General features: G+C 25.5%; 1 protein-coding gene across 3 annotated transcripts in view; it reads left to right on the top strand.

Annotated features, from left to right (window-relative positions):
* LOC126897495 (CCR4-NOT transcription complex subunit 1-like) overlaps window positions 1-14,809 on the top strand; it is a 24,056-nt gene extending 9,247 nt beyond the window's left edge. Inside the window, exons 13-42 of one of the 3 annotated variants that reach the window (XM_050671151.1) lie at window positions 868-1,127; window positions 1,190-1,393; window positions 1,508-1,686; window positions 1,745-1,869; window positions 1,932-2,124; window positions 2,449-2,658; window positions 5,408-5,551; window positions 5,749-5,928; window positions 6,000-6,227; window positions 6,297-6,431; window positions 6,598-6,772; window positions 7,587-7,834; window positions 7,915-8,055; window positions 8,373-8,528; window positions 8,604-8,744; window positions 8,811-9,026; window positions 9,086-9,289; window positions 9,509-9,660; window positions 10,115-10,390; window positions 10,549-10,669; window positions 10,750-10,878; window positions 11,020-11,256; window positions 11,312-11,458; window positions 11,536-11,670; window positions 11,792-12,037; window positions 12,114-12,269; window positions 12,326-12,578; window positions 14,082-14,214; window positions 14,311-14,445; window positions 14,588-14,809. In XM_050671151.1, coding sequence (XP_050527108.1) covers window positions 868-1,127; window positions 1,190-1,393; window positions 1,508-1,686; window positions 1,745-1,869; window positions 1,932-2,124; window positions 2,449-2,658; window positions 5,408-5,551; window positions 5,749-5,928; window positions 6,000-6,227; window positions 6,297-6,431; window positions 6,598-6,772; window positions 7,587-7,834; window positions 7,915-8,055; window positions 8,373-8,528; window positions 8,604-8,744; window positions 8,811-9,026; window positions 9,086-9,289; window positions 9,509-9,660; window positions 10,115-10,390; window positions 10,549-10,669; window positions 10,750-10,878; window positions 11,020-11,256; window positions 11,312-11,458; window positions 11,536-11,670; window positions 11,792-12,037; window positions 12,114-12,269; window positions 12,326-12,578; window positions 14,082-14,214; window positions 14,311-14,445; window positions 14,588-14,672 — 5,344 coding nt within the window. In that variant the 3' untranslated portion in view covers window positions 14,673-14,809. Of the gene's footprint in view, window positions 1-867; window positions 1,128-1,189; window positions 1,394-1,507; window positions 1,687-1,744; window positions 1,870-1,931; window positions 2,125-2,448; window positions 2,659-5,407; window positions 5,552-5,748; window positions 5,929-5,999; window positions 6,228-6,296; window positions 6,432-6,597; window positions 6,773-7,568; window positions 7,835-7,914; window positions 8,056-8,372; window positions 8,529-8,603; window positions 8,745-8,810; window positions 9,027-9,085; window positions 9,290-9,508; window positions 9,661-10,114; window positions 10,391-10,548; window positions 10,670-10,749; window positions 10,879-11,019; window positions 11,257-11,311; window positions 11,459-11,535; window positions 11,671-11,791; window positions 12,038-12,113; window positions 12,270-12,325; window positions 12,579-14,081; window positions 14,215-14,310; window positions 14,446-14,587 lie in introns of all 3 variants that reach the window. The other 2 variants (XM_050671150.1, XM_050671152.1) reach the window with 2 other exon arrangements.
* The last annotated feature ends 6,583 nt before the right edge of the window (window positions 14,810-21,392 follow it).

Raw genomic sequence — 21,392 nt, 5'->3', positions numbered from 1 at the left:
AAAAAAAAATAATATTGATATGTTCATTTTTGAAAAAGTTATGGCAGTTTTAAGTAAAAAAAATTGAAAAAATTTCGAAAATTAGCGATTTTTAAATTTGTAATTTTTTTGGAGGTTTCCCCCATTTACGGGGAACGAGTGAATTTTTTTCAATTTTTGAGGGTAATGTCTTCGACTAGATACGATTTGTGATCTTTTGACGTTTTATTGAAAGAAATCGGTTTGGTGAGAGCTGAGAAAAAGTGGTAACAGACACAAAACAAAAAAAAAAACACATCATAGTAAAATTAATACCTTCTCGGCTTCGCATCGAAGATAAAATAATTAATTAATCAAAGTAATTGTTTCTAATTAAAAATAGTATTAGTTAACATAATATTTCAATGCTACCAAGAAATAAGGTTATAAGTGACATTTTAACATAAATAAGTTACAAATATATTGTCTTAAATACAAAAAATTCATAATCAATATAGCCGATTTTCAAGGTACTTACTAACATTTTTTATTGCCAATAACTATTGATGTTTAAAAATTATGCCTAAATGCCATTTGTTAATTTTCATTATATTTATTTGGCCCTTTTGTAAAATTATGAAAATGCTGTTTATAGCCTTAAAAGCAATGTAAGAGAGTATCAGACTCTAATTTTTACTTGGATAAACATTTAATATTAATTAAAAAATCTAAAATGCTTTAAAAGTGGAATAAATCAGTTGTTTAACCTTAAATTTATCAAAACATTTTTTTTTTTTAATTATCGTTATAATTTGTGAATTAAATTAATAAAGTTTATTTGTATTGTTTTACTAAATAATTTGTATGTCTAATAGTATAAAATATTTCCATTATAAATTATTTGTATAGAACTATTTCTCAAGAACTTTCTGAAACTCTAATGTTAATGGTAACCAACTGTACAAATATTTATATTTCAAAAGTCGCATCTTCTCGTGTGAATCCATCCGCTTCATTACCTTCTATTTTATGTACATCTCAACAGCAACGGCCAATAGAAGGTTCATCACCACAAGTTTTAGTTGATCAATTAACAGGTCTTGCAACTAGTTTGGCTAATTTAGGACTCAACCCATCAGCTCAATCTGCCTCTACATTTACATTACCTGGTTTGAAATAAACTATTTTATTTATTATTTACACTATATAATTCAAAATTAAAATTTTTTAGGTTCATTAGTTCAAACTTCTAGTTCACCATCTAGAAATATTATTAGTAGTTCTGGACATAGTGGTTTTTCTTTGAAGACATCTTCATCTATAAATACTTCTGTTCCAACTTTATCTAGTCAATTATCTGGATCATCTAATTTACTGGGCCGTTTACCATCTCATCAAGTTACTCCTTCAGTTATTGGAAAGATGAATCATACTAGTAATTATTATAGAAATATTTTTGTTATATCCATTTAATACTAATTTTATTTAATTTATTTTTAATTACAATGTAACAAATGTATAATTTATTTACAAAAAAAATTTTTTTTAGTTGACAATAGTTTATTTTTGGATAGTAATATGCCATTATCAGTTCCTAAAGATATAGAAGATGAAGCTAATAGTTATTTTCAACGTATTTATAATTTGGCTCCTCATCATTCACTATCAATAGATGAAGTTCTTGAAATGTTGAAAAGATTTCAAGAATCACATATTAAACGTGAAAGGGTATTAAACTAATACAAACTTTAATTATGTATTAAAAAAATAATCATTTGTATTTTAGGAAGTATTTTGCTGTATGCTAAGAAATTTATTTGAAGAATATAGATTTTTCCCGGCTTATCCTGAAAAAGAACTAATAACAACAGCTCACTTATTTGGTGGAATAATTGAACACGGACTTGTTTTGTGAGTTGCAAAATTATTACTTTAATTTAATATAAATATTTTCAATTTATATACTTTTACAGAAATTATAAAGCTTTAGGATTAGCACTACGTTTTATTTTGGATGCACTAAAAAAAAGTCCAAATTCAAAAATGTATAATTTTGGTATAACTGCTTTGGATCGATTTAGAAATCGTTTAAAAGATTACCATCAATACTGCTCTCATATATCTTCTATTCCTCACTTTCAGCAGTTTCCACAGCATTTAATTGAAGTATGTTAAGTACATATTATTGTCTTTTTTTTTATGTATGAGAGGTGGCTAGGCCAAGTAATCAAAGTATCAAAATATACATATATATTTTTTTTTTAATCAATAAAAACCATTAGTTTTTCCATAAGGAGCTATTAAGAGCTCTATCATTGGGTATAACTTTTTAAAAGTTATAAATAGTTTATGAAGTTTAATTTTTTTCACAGTATTGACTTTACAAATTAATTTGATGTAATAAAAATTATTTTGAATTTTCGGTGCTTAGATAACTTGGTCCTGCCATGTATCTTTATGTGCTCTAAAAGCAGTATTACCACATTTTAGTATGTTGAATATGGTAAAAATTCACAAGAACCTCCATCATCACGAGTTTTAGATATAGTAGGAACAACCTCTACTTTACCACAGGTACCTTTTATGCCAAATACACTTGGTATTTTCAAAGCTCAAAGTATTACAGCTACTACTACAACTACTACTGTATCAACTGCATCTTCTAAACTTATAACAACAAATGCTATTTTATCATCTAGGGTGAGTAATGTTATTGTTTTAGCAATTTTTTTCCAATTAAAATTTAACACTATAATTCCTTACAGTTGAATTTATAATTTAAGAAAAAAATTACAACACTTTTTAATAAGTGAAAGAGGGTATATAAAGTTTCTCAATGTTTAAAAAAACTGAAAAGTTGCAAAAACTATATTTTTAATTAACTGTTACTTAAATTGCATACAAGTATATGAAAAAAAGTTGACGAATAAATAAATAAAAATATATTATATTTAATTTTTAATAAAAAGCTTATAACATTGTTTCAAAATTAAGTTTAACACTATTGAAACATTCTAACATTTTTACATTTAGTATTAAAAGAAATTTGGAATTTAACCTTTTATCATAAAAGTTAAAAAAAAAAATCAAGTGATTTTTTTCTTTCTATATAAGTTTTTTTAGATGTAACCTTTAAAAAAATATATTTATATTTTAATTAGTTTTTTTTTTATATTATAAATAGAGTACTACGTTAAACAATATTTTATGTTTTTAACTATTGGCCTGTGATGCTGTTGTCATTATTATAATAAAAAAACACTGTGGAGTCACAGCACAGTGTAGACGTGGTATAGTTGAAACAAGTATAAATGATATCTGACAGTGATTAAAATCATTATCATATGAAAAGCTTTGATGCAAATCTGTAGATGATGTTTAATTTTAAGAAATTGGTGGATTATTCCAAAAGCAACTTCTAAATGAACTCCTATTTAATAGAATTAAGAAAATATGCAAAAATAGTCATTTTGACGAGTGATGTTCAAACCTCGTACCCCTAGCGTAAGAGAATATATATTTTTACCAATGCGGCAACTTTACATTACAACCATTAGCAGCAAAAAAAAAAAATTTAAGTTCAAAATTTCAAAGTCGTTTGTTTTAGAGGAATCAAAATATTAAAAATATATTTAAATTTATATTTGATCAAAGCAAGATTCAAGCAACTTTTATAAAAATCGGTGGCCTCATTGCTATGGCAAACCCTTATTTAAAAAAAAAAATCTTTTTTGAACACAAATATTTTTAACTATGGCAGCCATTTTCACATAGAAGATAGGTCATCATTTTTTTTTTTTTTTTTTAATTTATAGTATTTAACATACGTTTAAAGGACATTGTATTTCCTGAGCATTTTCAAAAGTTAAGTTGAAAAAATTGACTTTTGTGAAAAAGTTGCTATTTTAATTATCCCTCTGTGTGTAGTTAAATAGTCAGGTTTTCAACAAATTTATATAAAATGAAAGGAAATACCTAAGGTTTTTATATAAAAAAAAATTATTTTGATTTGTTCATTTTTGAAAAAGTTATGACAGTGTTAAGAAAAATAAATGTCAAAAGTTACTGCTTTTAAAAATTGTAATTTTTTTTGAAAATTTCCCCCATTTACAGGAAATGAGGGAAGTTTTTTCAATTTTTAAGGGTAATGTTTTCAACTAGATACAATTTGTGATATTTTGAATGAAATTGATCCGGTAAGAGTTGAGAAAAAGTGGCAACAGACATAAAAAAAAAACATCATATTAAAATTAATATCTTTTCAGCTTTCTACTGAAACTAAAAAAATGTTTAATATAATTTCCTTTGAGGATAATAAAATACTTTTAAATTTACTTATCAATTAACTTTTAATTATAAGATATATAGTTAGATTATTTAACAATACATACCTGATGGTTCCAAGCATAATGTAAAATTACTGCAGAGTTGTTATGATTTCCTAAAAAAACTGGTATTAGACTACTTATCATTTCATGTCTCACCATACTTAGAGGCCTATTTGATTGTATAAACTCAATAGCTAAAAGATCAGGGCATTTTTGAGCTGGAAACTTCAAACATTCTTGTACTTGATAGCATAGACCTTGTTCAGCCAAAAATATCATTAAATCCACCAATTCAATTGAATACCTTAATTTAAGAAAAAAAATCACATCATAGTAAAATTAATACCTTTTTTAAAACTAAAAAGTATCAAAACTAAAAAATGTTAGGTTTTTGTTTTTTGATAACATTTTGTCAAAAATGATTGTTTAAATTTTAAAATTTAACATATCCTAGAAATTTACTTTATAATTAAGAAATATATTTATTAAATGAAAAAATGGGAGTATAATGCTTTATTATTCATAATGTTAGCTTCAAAAAAGTCTTCATGCGCCTTGTTCCAATATAAAATTTAAATTGATAAAATTAATGCAGTAATTAATATTAATTAGTAATTAATAGCTATAAATTTTATCTAAGTGACATAAGAAATGATGTAATTATAATTTGAATATTCACAATAGTTTATGCATCACAAAAGCTGTCATTTAAATATATAAATATAACGACTTGTTCAATAATATCTCATCCATTACTAGCACCTGCAAGTAAATACATTAATAGATTTCGTTTAAGCAATTTGAAGGGTCCCACGTTTATGCAACCTTTTTATAGGAATATATAATTGGATAATAATAATTTTGTTTCAAGGATAATCCCCTTATCATCCAAAGCTTTAACCTGGGTAACAAGAATACTAAGTTTTTAAATTAATTAATAGAAATTTGTTCTAGCTAATGGTGTGTTTGGAATAACATAACAAAATTTAAAAATGAATTCAAATCCAGACTCTATTCATAAGATTATTGATTTATATGTACTTGTATAAATTAGATTTATTTATTAAATGTAATGAAATAACTAAAATCACATGATAAAATAGAGTTTTTCTCTTTTTAAGCCTTCAATTGCCAATACTACAAATATTGATACACTACTGGTTGCTACTGAACAAAATGCTAAATTGATTGTTCCTCCTGAAAACGTTTTAGATAAAATTGCATTTATATTTAATAACTTAAGTCAAATAAATTTACAAACAAAGGTGTGTATGATGTTTTGTTAACTTAAGTTTAGCATATTTTTTAGTTTATTTTAATTTAAGTCAACAGACTTGAAAATAATGTAATAAAATAGCTTAACTGTATAAATTGACTTTAAATAATTTGACTTCATATAAAATTATTTTTAATCTTTGCTTTTATTTATACAATTTTAATAATAAAACTTGTAAATTTATAGTGTGATGAAATTAAAGAAATTATTACTGATGATTATCTGCCTTGGCTATCACAATATTTAGTTATGAAACGAGTTAGTATTGAATTAAACTTCCATACATTGTACTCAAATTTCTTGGACTGTTTGGGTAATGAAGAGCTAAATACTTTGATTATATCAGAAACTTTTAGAAATATAAGGGTATATTTATTTAATTACTAAATCCTTTCTGTACTAAATTTTAAAAATACTCTAAACTATGATTAATTTAGGTTTTATTGAGAAGTGACAAAGGGATGTCTAATTTCTCAGACAGATCTTTGTTGAAGAATTTAGGTCATTGGTTGGGAATGATTACTCTGGCCAAAAATAAACCATTACTGTTAGATGACATTGACCTTAAAATGTTATTGGTTGAAGCCTATAATAAAGGGCATCAAGAATTGCTCTTTACAGTGCCTTTTATAGCAAAAGTACTTGAATCATGTGCAAAGAGTAAAGTATGTATTAAAGTAGTGTTGTTAAGTTGTTATTTATTATTTTATTTTATTAATTATTACATTTTTTAGGTATTCAAACCAAGAAATCCTTGGACTATGTCTGTTGTAAACTGTTTAGCTGAACTTCATCAAGAACCTGATTTGAAATTAACTTTAAAATTTGAAGTTGAAGTGCTTTGTAAAGCATTAAACATTGATTTGAAAGTAAATAATATAACTCTTATTAAAACACAAACTTATGATCATGATTTTCATCCATATATATTCTACATCACCTTTAAAAACAAGAAAATATGTTTTGCTTAGATTTACTTAAATGTGTTTATATAGTTGCTTATTTATCATTAATTTTTGTTTAATTCTCTTTAAGGACTTAAATCCTGGTTTTGTATTAAAAGATCCTGAAATAGCCAAAAAATTGGAACCTCAATTGTCTAATGGTGATTATTCAAAAGTTCAAGTCACTTCTGTACTAGATACAGCTGAGCAACCTAAAGTTTCTGTTTCTATAACTCTTCAAAATAATAATACTCCTATTATTCAAAGTAATTATTTGAGAAAAATTATCAGTTTTTTTTAGTTAAGTATTGATTAATTATCTAAGTAGTAATACATGTATTTTGTATGATAAAATAAGCAAGAAGTGTATTGTACGGAGAAAATTTGAATCAATATGTTGAAAAGTATTTTCAAGCATTTTGAGTTATATTTTATAATAAATTGCTAGTAGTAGTTTAAGTAGAAGTTTCTAGGAAAGTCTAAGTATTTTTAATTGTATTTGATATGGTACCATGTTTCTCTCAACCCGCATATCACATTATCAACCTATATGAATGTCTATCGAGATCTGAATCATAAATGTACGGTAGCCTAGTGGTAAGGTTTGTTTCTGCAGTACCTTGAATTGTCAGTTTTAATTCCGTACCATGCCTCCTTTTTTCCCCCACAATTTCCAGTACACTTTCTATGATTGGCTGTCAAACCTAAGTGCTCATGTTAATTTGTGCCCAATGTGGGACTTGAACCGACCGACCGACCGACCTAACTGAGCTAGCTTAGTTGGTAGAGCACAAATACATAATAGAGATACAGAAAGTATACCGAAAATTGTGTAAAAAAAAGAAGCACATTACGTGATTAAAACCTATGACCGAAATCATCATAGAAACAAACCTTACTACTAGACCACTATACACTTATGATTCAGATCCCAATATACTTTCATATATGTTGAAAATGTGGTGATATATGGCTGAGAGAAATACGATACTGTATTACATTTACTTATTAATTAAAATTATCATTATTTTATAAATCAAAATTTTTTTACATTTTTTATAGCAACTGTATCTTTTCTAGCTCAACCGACAACTAATCCTTTAATTAGTCAATCTATGACTTCCAATACTAGGTTTAATGATGAGTTAGTTGGTCATGTTGTTGCTGCTGGAGGAGTCACAGCAATGACATCAACTGGAAGTGTAGGTATTAGTGGTACTCCAATAATGTCACCTCCTTTACCTTCAACTGAACCAAAATTTAACTACGTAACATTCAATACTGCCAATTCATCACAATTATTATCAATGATTGTTATTAACTCCCATGTAAGTCTTCTTTAAAATACAAATTTATACTTCATTTATGAATAAAGTTATTTATATTATACATTTTTATTACTATACAGATTCCATTATTTATTAATCAACCATCCCTTAAGACTTATATTCGTGTTGCTATTGAAAAATCTATACAAGAATGGATTAATCCAGTTGTTGAAAGATCTGTTAAGATTGCTGTTATAACCACTGAACATATTGTTAAAAAAGTAAAACTAATTAAACTTTTTTGTTCAAGCAGTCATTTTTATTATATTATTTTGTTTTATAAATATATGCAAAAGTTTACATTTATTTCTATTTTGGCTAACAATCAATCAGTTTAATTAATTTATGAAATTACAAAAAAGTAGTTATAAAAGTTTTATTTTGTTTTGTTATATTGATTTTAAAATTTTCTATATATTACTAATTATGTATGAAAAATGTCAATTCCCAAATTTTTGTATACATCTGATTTAAAGAGTATTTAATAGGTTTTATTAATATATCAAATATATTATTTCAATTTAAATTTAATTTTTAGGACTTTGGTATGGATTCAGATGAAACACATTTACGAAAAGCTGCTCATTGTATGGTAAGAAATTTGACTTCTGGTTTAGCTATGATTACATGTCGTGAACAAATTACTCAAGCTTTAACTACAAATTTAAAGCAGCATTTTTTAAGCATTTTAATAGTACGTAAAGTAGTATTATACAAAATTTATAATTTGATTTAAAAATTATTTGCTTAATATTTTATTTTACTGTAGTCACCCACTCAAGCTCAAAAAGAAATGATAGATCAAGCATGTACTATTTGTGTAAATGATAATTTGGAACTTGCTTGTGCTTTTGTTCAAAAAACTGCAACTGAAAAAGCAGTAGTTGAAATTGATAAATATCTCAAAAATGTTAGTTACATATAGTATTATTACTTTTAATTATTATTATTATTTAAATTTTTAAATATTTTACAGGAATATGAAAGGCGTAATTTATCCAGGATAGAAGGTCGTCGTTACTGTGATCAAACTGTAGTTAGTGGTCAAGCTGAGTTCTTACCAGATACACTTCGTAATAAACTAGGTTTACCACCATCTCAAATGATAGGAATTTATGAAGAATTTGCTAGAAATATTCCTGGATTCCAACAATTAGACAGAGAGGCAGTTTCATTATTTATGCCCAAAGCTGTTTGTATTTTTTTTTTTTTTTAACTGTAAAATTTGATATAATAATTTCTTAATTTAAGGGGTTAAATTTACCTCCTGATGAAATATCACTTGTTTATGAGAAACTTATCAATGAAATTGAAGACCTTTTACAATTATATATGTCTAATCAAAGAATTCTATCTAATACAACCCAGGCAGCAAATTTACATGGTATTTTAGAAGTATTAATCACTCTTAGAAGGTGCCGTGATGTTATTACTGCAGCTAATGTTATTAATAAGGTAAACTGTATTTTGTGTATTTATAGTTAAATTACTACAAAGTGATTCAACATAGCTCAATTTTATAAATAATTATGATTATACCACTAATCAATTAAATAATTTACAGAATTTTCGAAAGTAAACTTTTTTAAATTTATTATTATTATTTCATATAGACTACACAAAAATAATATAGAAATACAAAAATCAACAATTAAGTATCAATTTTTATTTTAGGTTGTTGAAAGTTATTTGGATGGGTTGAGTTCTCCTTCAAATCAAGATTTAGATCTGGCTATGAAATATCGTGACTTGCATCTTAGTATATTTAGAGCATTTCAAGATCCCCGTGCCTATAATTTACAATGGACAAATAAAACATTGACAAAGTTTGTATTAAAAAATTAACAATGTTATTATCTTACAAGTGAAAATTTTATTATAAATTTTTATCTTTTATAAGAGTAATTAAGGTTGTAATACTCTTTAAATGACATAACTTTTGATTATTATGTAATTTAACTTCTTTCTTCTTTTTCCTCGCCTCAATCCCAAATACTATACAATTATGTAATTTAACTATTTAAAACTAAAAAATTACCTTTTTATTTATTTATTTATTGAAGAGTTATTAATATTTTGTAATTGTTTTAAAAAATAAAATCACTGGGCCACATTTTATACAATATATAGATTATTTGCTTTAATTTTTTTTTTTTCAAATTTTATAATCATGATGCCTGATCATATATTTAAAAATCTTCAGTTTATATTCTAATTATCAGTGTACTCTACACCTCCTCAGGTTCAAAATATATTAGCTTTTATATAATTTATTTTTAGAGCTATCGTGGAGTCAAGAGATGAACTAAGATTTAATTTAGATGCAATTGATGTGCTAATTAGGGCGGGTATGGTCAATATTAGTATGTATGATATGCATTTGGCTTTGTCAATGGATAATGGTACTAACTATGTTTCTATGGCTTATGTTAAACAATTTTTACAATATTATTTAATTGATAATCGATCCAATTCCCCAATAACTGAAATTCATTTACAAGCAACTATTGATGCATTAAATACAATCATACTTAGTGGTCGTCCTGTACCTGATGGGTTAGTAAAAATTAATTAATTAAATACGTATAGAACTAACATATAAAACCACTGCATAATGATATATGTTTAAAAAAAATTGTTAAATCATACTTTCAATTAACAAATTAACTTAAAATTAACATATAGAAAATATAAAACAAAAATTATACTTTTAGTTTGGCAGCAATTATAGAAGTATTGAGATCATCGTTAACAGAGAATACAACTGTTGATAGAACGAGTAATACTGACAGTAATAGTAATTCTTCAACTCATATTCAGCATGGAATTTTACAAGTTAGTAAAATTTGGTTAATTTTTACATCTATTATATATTATACTATTCTTTAAAATTATAAAAATTAATTTCGAACTAGGAAAGAGATTTTGATGATCCTCCAGGTTTACTGGAAAAAACTGAATATCTTTTAAAAGAGTGGCTTACTATTTATAGTGCTTCGCCAAATAGAGATCCTGGAAAAACTTTTAGTGTTTATATTCATCAAGTAAGTAAATTAAGAAGCTTTAATAATAGTAAGAAGGAAGATTATTGATAATATATTATTTTGTTTGTGTTATAAATAGTTAAAGCTGTCTATAATTACTCATAACATTTTAGAAAATTACTTCAATATGTTTTGTTTTAGATGAATGTCCAAGGAATTTTGAAGTCTGATGATATTATAACTCGTTTCTTTAGACTTAGTACACAGATGATGGTAGAACTATGTTACCGTCAAATACCAAATCAAACACAATCACCATCAACAATACGAGCAAAACTTTTTCACACAATTGATGCTTATGTCAAACTTATTGTGTTATTAGTTAAACATTCGGGTGATGCCAATGCTATTACTACTAAAATTAATTTATTGAATAAAGTAACTATTTATTAAAATAGTTGATTGTTATAATTTATTATGAAAATATTTTTAGGTATTAGGAATTATTGTTGGTGTGTTACTTCAAGATCATGATGTACAAGCTACTGATTTTCACCAGTTACCCTATCATAGAATATTAGTGACACTATTTTTAGATTTAAATACACCAGATCCTGTATTAGAATCAATAAATTACCCAGTAAAATTTCATCATGTTGAAAATTTCTATGTTCCATATGCTGTTAATGTTAAAATCAAAATAATTTTTTTTATTAGATACTAGCAGCTTTTTGCCACACATTTCATTTACTTAGACCAAAAAAAGTTCCTGGTTTTGCATATGCCTGGTTGGAATTAATATCTCATCGCATATTTATTGGCAGACTATTAGGATTAACACCACAACAAAAAGTAAAAAAAATATTTTATTTAAAATATTAGTAGGAAAATAAAATAAATTATTAATGATAGTTCATGTATACTTATATATTTTTTAATCATTAATATTATAATAAATTGTCTATACATTTAGAGACAACGTTCTTATGATCAAGCTCCAGTAACTGATGTCCAAGGTTGGAATTTCTATGCTCAATTATTAATTGATTTATTTAAATATTTGGCACCATTTCTAAGAAATGCTGAGCTTGCAAAACCTGTTCACTTGTTATATAAAGGGACATTACGTATACTTCTCATATTGCTACATGACTTTCCAGAGTTTTTATGTGAATTTCATTATGGGTTTTGTGATGTTATACCTCCTAATTGTATTCAAGTATGTACAATCTTTATTTTAATAAAATGACAAAACAATTTTTTTTTTTTATTTATATTTATATTTTTATATTTAGATGAGAAATTTAATATTATCTGCATTCCCACGTAATATGCGTTTACCAGATCCATTTACACCCAACTTGAAGGTAGACATTCTTCAAGAAATTTCATTGTCTCCGAAAATAAGTCCTGATTTTCAGTGTTATATCCAGCCAACAAATTTTAAAAAAGTAGTCTACTTTGAAAATTGAATTTTTTCTGAATAAAATCATTATAAATTTTGTAGGATCTCGATTTATACCTTAAAACTCGTGCTCCAGTCACATTTTTATCAGAAATTCGTTCTACAATGCAGCAGAGCTGTTGTGAACCAGGAATGCGTTATAATTTATCATTATTAAATGCTATTGTTTTGTATGTTGGCACTCAAGCCATTCAACATATAAGAAGCAAAGGTCTAGTGCCTAACACTTCTACAATTGCTCATTCAGCACATATGGACATATTTCAAAATTTGTCAGTGGACCTTGACACTGAAGGTGGTTATTAAAAATTTATTTTCTAAGTAATATTATTTAAATTATTCAATTATACAGAGTGATACAAATTTGATAAATCACATATTTTCTCAGAAACTATTTAGAGTTTTAATTATTTGTAAAGAGTGTGATGTATAGTTCATACAGTGTATAAAAGTAGCGGAGGGTTCAGCTTATTGTTGCTTTACTGTTAATTGACTGTTGTGTGATCAGTATGGATGGTAATATAAGTTGCCCTTCTATCATCTCTGTGTGGACTACTCGCAATATTTATGTATTGTTAATTTGTTATAAACGTAATATATATACTTATTTATTTATTATATACTAAAAGTCAATGTCCTGGTACTTTATTATTAAGCGCTTTATAGACTTCTTAGTATCATTACAAGAGAAAAAATATTAAGTTCAAAAAACAACAATAATATATAGTTTTTTTTAATATTTTTTTTTATACCTTCAGGTTTAAAAGACCAAAAATTTAATTTTCTTAAATGGGAACTCCTATTTTTAACTTTATAAAGTGATAGAAAAAAAAATTTACTAATCATTTTGATTTTACAATTTTTCTAATTAATAGACCGTTTATCCATTACAGCAACAAAACCATAGTAAGAGTAAGTAGCATGGGTGGGTAGAGCTCATACTGGTATATGTACACTTTGCCTGTGCTATTTTTTATCTTAAATTACATTGTGTTAGCTTTAATTTAATGTAGGTTTAAAGAAATTTTTTGTAATATTATAAAAAAAGGAAAGAAAGAAAATTTTGAAATGATTTTTTTTAAGCCCCCACAGTTTTGTTAATAATCGAATTTTTTAAAAAAGTATATTATATTGAAATAAAGATACTTCTACTAAATTTTACCACTAACAATTTTACTTTGATCCAAGTATTATTCAAATAGAGTAGTTTATTATATCTACCGAAAATTACATGATTAATTATTGATGAATGTCTGAAATATTACAAATAAAAAATGTTCAATAGTTGTTCAGTTGTTAAAAAGTTATTTTAATATAAAGTGAAAATTAAAAATATATACATTGACTATTATTTGACAACTATTTTTTTAGGACATTTCTCTTTATTACTGGGACTAAAGGGAATTCTTCAAAATTATAGCTTGATAGCTTTAATTCTATTGTTGAGTAAAATAAATCTAGTAGCAGCGGACATAAAAAAAAACTCTAAAGTCATTTTAATAGCTTCTCAGTTACTCATAGAAATTAATAGGAGTTCCCTAATAATTATTCATAAAATTAAATTTAAGGTTTTTAATCATTATAGGATTAAAAATATATTATTTAATCACACAAAACTGTAGTTATTTTAATAAAATAATTTTTCTTTTTACAAAAATTAATAATTTTCAATAATTTCCGAAAAATTAGTGTCTAAAATTAAATATTAAGTATTCATGATCCTGTGTGTACTTCAAATTAATAAATTTGTGAATATATAATTTATATAACAATTTTATTTATATACTATTTATTTCAGGTCGTTATTTGTTTTTAAATGCGATTGCTAACCAACTACGTTTTCCTAATAGTCATACTCATTATTTTAGCTGCACACTATTATATTTATTTGCTGAAGCCAATAGTGAAGCTATACAAGAACAAATAACAAGGTCAGTAAAAATGATTCTACTTTATATATTTCTATTCAAGAATATGAATTTTAAAATTTAACAGTAGTTGTTATAGTATATATGTGTTTACTGCAGGGTTCTCTTAGAGAGGCTTATTGTTAATAGACCTCATCCTTGGGGTCTGTTGATTACTTTTATTGAACTAATTAAGAATCCAGCATATAAGTTTTGGCAACATGAATTTGTTCATTGTGCACCTGAAATAGAAAAGTAAATATAAATTTATATTACATGTTATTATAATTAGTTTATATTAATAGGAATTAGTTTTCAGAAAATAAATTGAACACCTATATCCTCAAATTTAAAATTATTTATTATTTTTAATTTATTAATTTTGATCTACTATTAGACTATTTGAATCAGTTGCTCGATCTTGTATGGTTCATAAACAATCAAGTAATACAAAAAATGGAATTGATTTACCAATTATTTAATTAAAACGAATTATTTTGTAAATTTTTAGTTTATAAAGTTTTATATATCACCTAATAAATTTTGTTTAATAGTTTATAAGAAAATGTGAAACTAAACAAATTATTTTTTAATGATTATCTGTATTTTTAAATAATATGTTATATATGAAGTATATAAAATTTTATAATTTTATTTTTTATAAAATTATACTTTATTCATTAATGTATTATATTAACCATAAGAATAAATAACTTATAACTGTATAGATTGTTATAATTTAAAATAATTAGTAATAAATTATAATCTAAATGAACATTTTAATGAATTAATTATATTTTTAGTTGTGTTCTAGTTAGTGATGGGAAATATCGAATAGTAACTATTGAACTATTCAATAGTTACACAATATATTTGAATAGTCTATGCTAAAAGTAAACTATTCGGTAGTATAAACACAATTCGAATAATTAATCGATAGTTTAAAATATTTGAAAATGCCCATCACTAATTTTTACTATTATTAATTGTATAATAATTTATTTTATGTATTCGTTAATTATCTTCTTATTATAATTAAGTGTACTGAATAAAAATTTTAGGTAGAACTAATCGAATAGTTTTTAAAACTATTCGATAGTTTATGCTAAAAATAAACTATTTGGTTGTATAAAAACAATTCGAATAGTTATTCGATAATTTAAAATACCCATCACTAGTTCTAGTAGCAAATTTATAAGAAGGTAGAGACAAAAAAGTAAAGCAGAGATGAGAATGGTAGATATATGAATGGAATCACTAGAGAAGATAGGATAAATAACGAATATATATGAGAAAGTATATGTGTAGCATCAATTGTGGATAATATGAAAGAAAATAAACTTAGATGGTTTGGTAATTTTATGAGGAGAGAGGAATTGGAAGCTGAAAGAACAATTATAGAAATGAATGTTGAAGGAAGAAGAGATAAAAGAAGACCAAAAAAGAGATGGAGGGATGTTATTGAATGCGATATATGAACGTCTGTGTGCGTAAATGATATAGCAGATCGTGTCAAGTAGAAGTTTAGGATAAAGGTGGTCGACCCCAAGTAGTTGGTATAAAGGCGAAGAAAAAGAAGAAGTTCTAGTAGCAAATTTCATGAAATAAATCATTTGATTGATATAATTTTTGCTTAACTTTATTTCTTATTAAAACCATGGGACGTATACAATAATATAAATTTATCTGTAGTATAATGAGTTACTATCAGTAAGTTTAAGTTATGTACTATACTGTTAAAATTTATTAAGGTAGGGATATTACAATAATTGATAACACTTTTTGAAGCAAAAAATAGTTTCTAAGGTAACTAAACAACAAAAAATGAAAAAAAAAAAAAGATATATAATAAACTAAGTTTAAACATATTGGAAGAACCCATTAATTCTGAGATGTTTTATGTAATTTTCAACAAATGTTGATAAAATAAATCATTCTATAATTAAATCTTTTATTATTTTATATTTTTATTGATTATAATCCTGTAGACTTGTATTTCATATAATCGGCCAATACACGCTTTTTTCTCTTTAAAAATTAAAAATTAAAATGATTTTATAGAAAGTCGATAAAAATGTTTTATTGAAAAAATTTTAATGGTTACGGGTGATAACAGATTAAACGTCGTCATAATGATTCTTTGGATTAATATTTCCAGCAACTACTTAATGAAAATATATGGAAGTGATTTTAATTTTGAATGGTTAGTACTAAAATTATGAAATTAATTTCATTCTAAGGTTTCTGTATTAGGAGTATTGCATCTGAAAATATGAGTAGAAGCTTAAAAACCAAGAAAACTATATCACACAATTATATTTTAATTTGCGAGAAATCGAACATATTTAAAATGGATTTAAAAGGTGTATATATAATTTTGAATTATACAATATAGCTCTAACAAAATTATTTAATCAAAGAAACATCAAAATTGTCAATTAAATTCACATTAAAAAGTATTAGAAAAGTTACGTACTCTGAAGATCAACAGATTAAAGATGGAATAATAGAATTAGATTTACGTGGTTCATTTGATTCCGGATGTAAAATACCTAATGAATGTAGCAAGCATTTTATTTATACTATGTGGTGTGAATGGACGGAAAATATGAAACATGATAATAATACTTGTGGAAAATATGTTACGAAAAGTTTGATATATTGATATACAAATTAACATTAGGCCATTTAAAACTTTTTTCAGTTTTAAAATATTGTATCGTTTCAGGTCCTGTTAGGCATATAATACTTAATTATAGTAAAACAAGAACTTACCATTTCACGATTATTATGAGTACAGATAGAAAATATGCAAAAAGGTTTGGGTATAAACCTTTAAATGATACTAAAAATTTCATAGTCAAGGCAGATTGTATGGAAAACTGTGATTACTATTGCACTTCAAAAAACATCGAAGATATGAATTACGAACTCAATTGCACAAAGTTTGATACTTTGATGGGTGGTGGATTTATTTATGAATATTACATACAGAATAGCCCCGATATTATTTTACAAGAGAATATGCTGTTAGAAGGTGTCAATGAGCCATGTGATAGTCTTACGTTTATGTGCGATAGTATACTTGTACATCGATCTAATAAGCCTATTGTAGTTTTTGATACATTTTTAGAAAATACAGTAATCATTTTAGCTATTTCCAACAATGGCCTTACAGTGGAGCTTACTTATGTAACGAAAAAATACGGTAACAATTCATCATGTTTAACTATGCCGGATTTAGGTTTAACAATTTTAGTAGAGTAAGTCAGGATAAGATAACGTATTCAGTATTTTTCAAAATAAATCATACACAACGCAACATCTTTGATAGCATTAAAGACTCTTATGGAACACTTTTATTTACTAGTTCTAGTACATATGTACGCGCGTTAATTTTAGTTGTGTTTAGAAATTCATGTTTTGCGTGATTTTATGTAATCTTTGAAAACCGAAACTTTAGACCTATCTCTTATAAATTATTTTACAATAGTTTTGGTTACAAAGTTTTATTATCGTTTTCGTCGTCTTACCCCTTAGTTTAAATAGGTGGTCAAAATAAAAATGTTCATGAAAATTCATATTTTGGCTCGTATAAAGTTGAAAGACACAATTGAAAAAATTTGCAGTATTCGGATAATTATAAAAGTAGTTCTGGTGCAAATTTCAATTTTTAAATCCATTCATAGAAACCAGGAAAATTGTAGAAGCTTAACTTTACTTTTTTCTAATAATGATTTATAGGCAATATTTTGAATTATAAGTCTTCCTCTTTTATTTTTAAATGAAGTGTTTAAAAAAAAAAAAACAGAAGTAGTTGCAATCACTCCAAGCTTTTCTTTATCCGGCTATAGTATATATATGCATTAAAGTGATTTACATAGATAAACCAAGTTTTATTTTAATATTTAGGAAGTGCCTGTATAAGTGAAGACCCATACAATTGCCTTTACAATCATGCTCAATACAAAATATTTAGTAAAAACTCAAAAAATATAAATATCGGAAGTGCGTTTTAGTTTTTTTAAATGATATGGAATTAAATTATATATTTTTTTTTGTATAGGAATGGTTTCTTTTATATCACAATTAATGGACCGATATAATGAAACAAAAAATGTTGCTGATATGAGATCATTATTATCAAAAAGCAATCCAGTATGTTAAAAACATTTTAATGAAAAATTTATAAAATAGTTTTTACGCGCGGATTCAGAAGACACCTTTTTGGTAGGGGGTATTGTTTCTTCTTCCCCTTTTATACGTACTCGATAGTTTTACACTGTATTGTACTCGTATATATAGGGAAAAATGTGGAGACATAGTAAGATTGTTTTATTATCATTATATACATATAAAATATGACCAATAGTGGTAAAATTACAAATTTTTCTTACGAAAAATACATCTCCATTTTTCGTTAACCATTACTTTGGTACATGGTAATATTCATCATGATTTTTATATTTTTCTCTACTTATGTATAATTAGTTCTAAATTTTGTCAGGCAATGTTTAATTTCTTTAAATCATGTTAAATTATACTTAATTGAATTAAATTTGTTGAGGTTTAAGTAATAAAGTAACAATTAATTAATAACCACTAAGTATTTTTATTGATACTAGTAATAACACTATTATTAACAGCAATACAATATATTTTAACCAATATTATTAGTCAATGTGACAGATGGAAAGACGATAATTGTCCGTAATGAAGTATGATAGTGAATATTGTTAGTGGCCGGCGGCCTGGACCGGTTCTCCTCACCCGCGGTCACTCGGCGTCGCGCGACCTGTCGGACGAGGAGAGGTAGCTGTGTCGCAGTCGCCATCCAGCTGTAAAGCCGGAAGTGCAATGCGACCGCGTCAAATTATGATTGTAAAGTGTATGTTAAGAGAATAATACCGTCCATATTCAATCAAATAATAATAATTAATATTATTTTAAATTTATATTATAAAATTAATTTAATAAAATTGAAATTAAAGTAATGTGACCAAAAAATTAATACTTAATTTCCAAATAAAATTTAAATATTTCAACAAAAAGCTTTTGGGTTATATCAAGTACCGTCAAAATGATCGCCATTCTCCAGTTTAACTTTATAATAATATAAATGATAGTCTTAAAACAATTTAAAAAAATATTCTATTGATTAGGTCCCTCGGCAGAAGAACAGAATTAGCTATTAAGTCATAACTATTATGGTTTGAGGTAACACTAAAGAGGTGACCTAGTTATTTTAAAAAATAAGATGCATGCTTATCTTATACTAAATTATAATTCAATAAATAATATAATATATAAAAACTTAAAATTAAATTTTCTTTAATGGGAACCTCTATTTTTAGTTTAATGTGTTTAATAGAAAAATTTATTTCAAATAATTTTGTTCTTATAGTTTTTTTTATCTAATCAACTGATAGCGTTTTAAAATTATTTAAAAATGAAAATAAAGATGACATACGGGAATGTAGAAATTAAAAGGCATAAAGCTTATAATCATAGTGTGAAGATTGGGAAAAAAATACTAGTTAAGAGAATAAGAAGAGAGTAATATTGAATTTAGATATACTTCAGGTGTGCTAGTGTTTTCTAAGCATTTTGATAGGCTCCTGACAAACTCAGGGTGACAATGATAATATAGTTATTTCTGAAAAATGATGGGCTATATCATTGAATATTCAATTAAAAATAATTTTTTATAGTAACTTTATGGAAATATAGCAAAAACAATTTTTTTTTACTCTTACCAATGGTTAGTGTCCCCTCTAGATAAAAAATCTGAATTCAACATTAAAAATGAATCATTGGTAACTAAAAACCAGTTTGGAGTTTTGCTGAAAAGTCAATGATGGAGCCCTTATTTTGTGTGAGACGGCTAATAAAAAAGTATAGGAAGAAGAAGAAAAGGTTTTATATGATGTTCACAGATTTGGAGAAAGTGTATAATAAAGTGCTAAAAAAGGTTTTAAAGTGAACATTAATGAAAAAAATGAGCCTCAAAAACGTATATTGATGTAATAGATGGTATATATGAAGGTACTTGTACTAAAGTAAAAATTGAATGAGGAGAAACAGAGGATTTCAAATAAGAGTAGGATACCAAAATATCCTATTAGGTACTTTTTTTTATTCTATTAAGTACTAAGTATTTTTTCAATGTATTTTCTATAGTAATTGATAAAATTACTCTAAATATACAGGGAGAGGTACCATGGTGTATGTGATTATATAGTGTTAATAGAAAGAAATATGAAGGAAATTAATCAAAGGCTATAGATGTGAAGATTGGCTCTTAAAAAAGAAGGATTAAGGATTAGTAGAAGGAAAATGGAATATACTGCACATGTATAGAGTATGAAATTTAACATAAGAGAAGAACACGAGAAACGTCTCATGAAACGATGAAATTAATTACAATAAACGAGGACGTATGTGATAGGTAAGATGGAAAATATTAAATGTCTAGAATTATTTGTACAAAAAAATGTAGCATTGGCGAGGATGTAAGAAAGGATTAAGTTTGGGTAGATCAAATAGAGAGCCGCGTCTGATATTTTGCGCGATAAAAGAATCCCAATTAGGCTAAAAGGTGAGTCTTTACCTCTAAGACTGTAACTAGATCAACTATGTTGTATAAGTCAGAATGTGTGGTAGTTTATTAGAGAATGAGTGTTACAATGATGAGAATGCTTTGATAAATGAGTGGAGTAATAAGAAAGATAAAAATTTAATATGTAAGAGGATGCATAGCGACAATCATGGATAATCGGCTCATCGGATAAAAAAATTATAAGAACAAAATTATTTGAAAATTATTTGAAATATATTTTTATCATATCATTAAACTAAAAAATAGAGTTCCTTTTAAGATATTAAAATTAAGGTTTTATTAATCCCTAAAAGGCTAGCATAAAAAATTATTTAACTACATATAGTAGTAGAGTTTTTTGAATTAAACAATATTTTCCTTGGCGAAAATTAAAAATTTTTAATAGTTTCCTAGAAAATAAGTGTCTTTTTCATAATGAATTGCTCTGTAATAAATATATATGTAATTTAAGGGGTTTATTATTATCTTATTTTAGGTATTTGACGAAGTCTGTATAGATATATGGTGCAATCATCGTAAAATATTAGTTTTACAGAAGTTTATAAAAATTTTTTTTGAAATAAGTAATGGCAGTATAAATTCT

The sequence above is a fragment of the Daktulosphaira vitifoliae genome, unplaced genomic scaffold, assembly GCF_025091365.1.
Source record: "Daktulosphaira vitifoliae isolate Bord-2020 unplaced genomic scaffold, ASM2509136v1 Scaffold_2, whole genome shotgun sequence".
NCBI classification, from domain to species: Eukaryota; Metazoa; Arthropoda; class Insecta; order Hemiptera; family Phylloxeridae; genus Daktulosphaira; species Daktulosphaira vitifoliae.
Note: the sequence above shows the minus strand (reverse complement) of the source record. Positions and strands in the feature narration are given on the sequence as shown.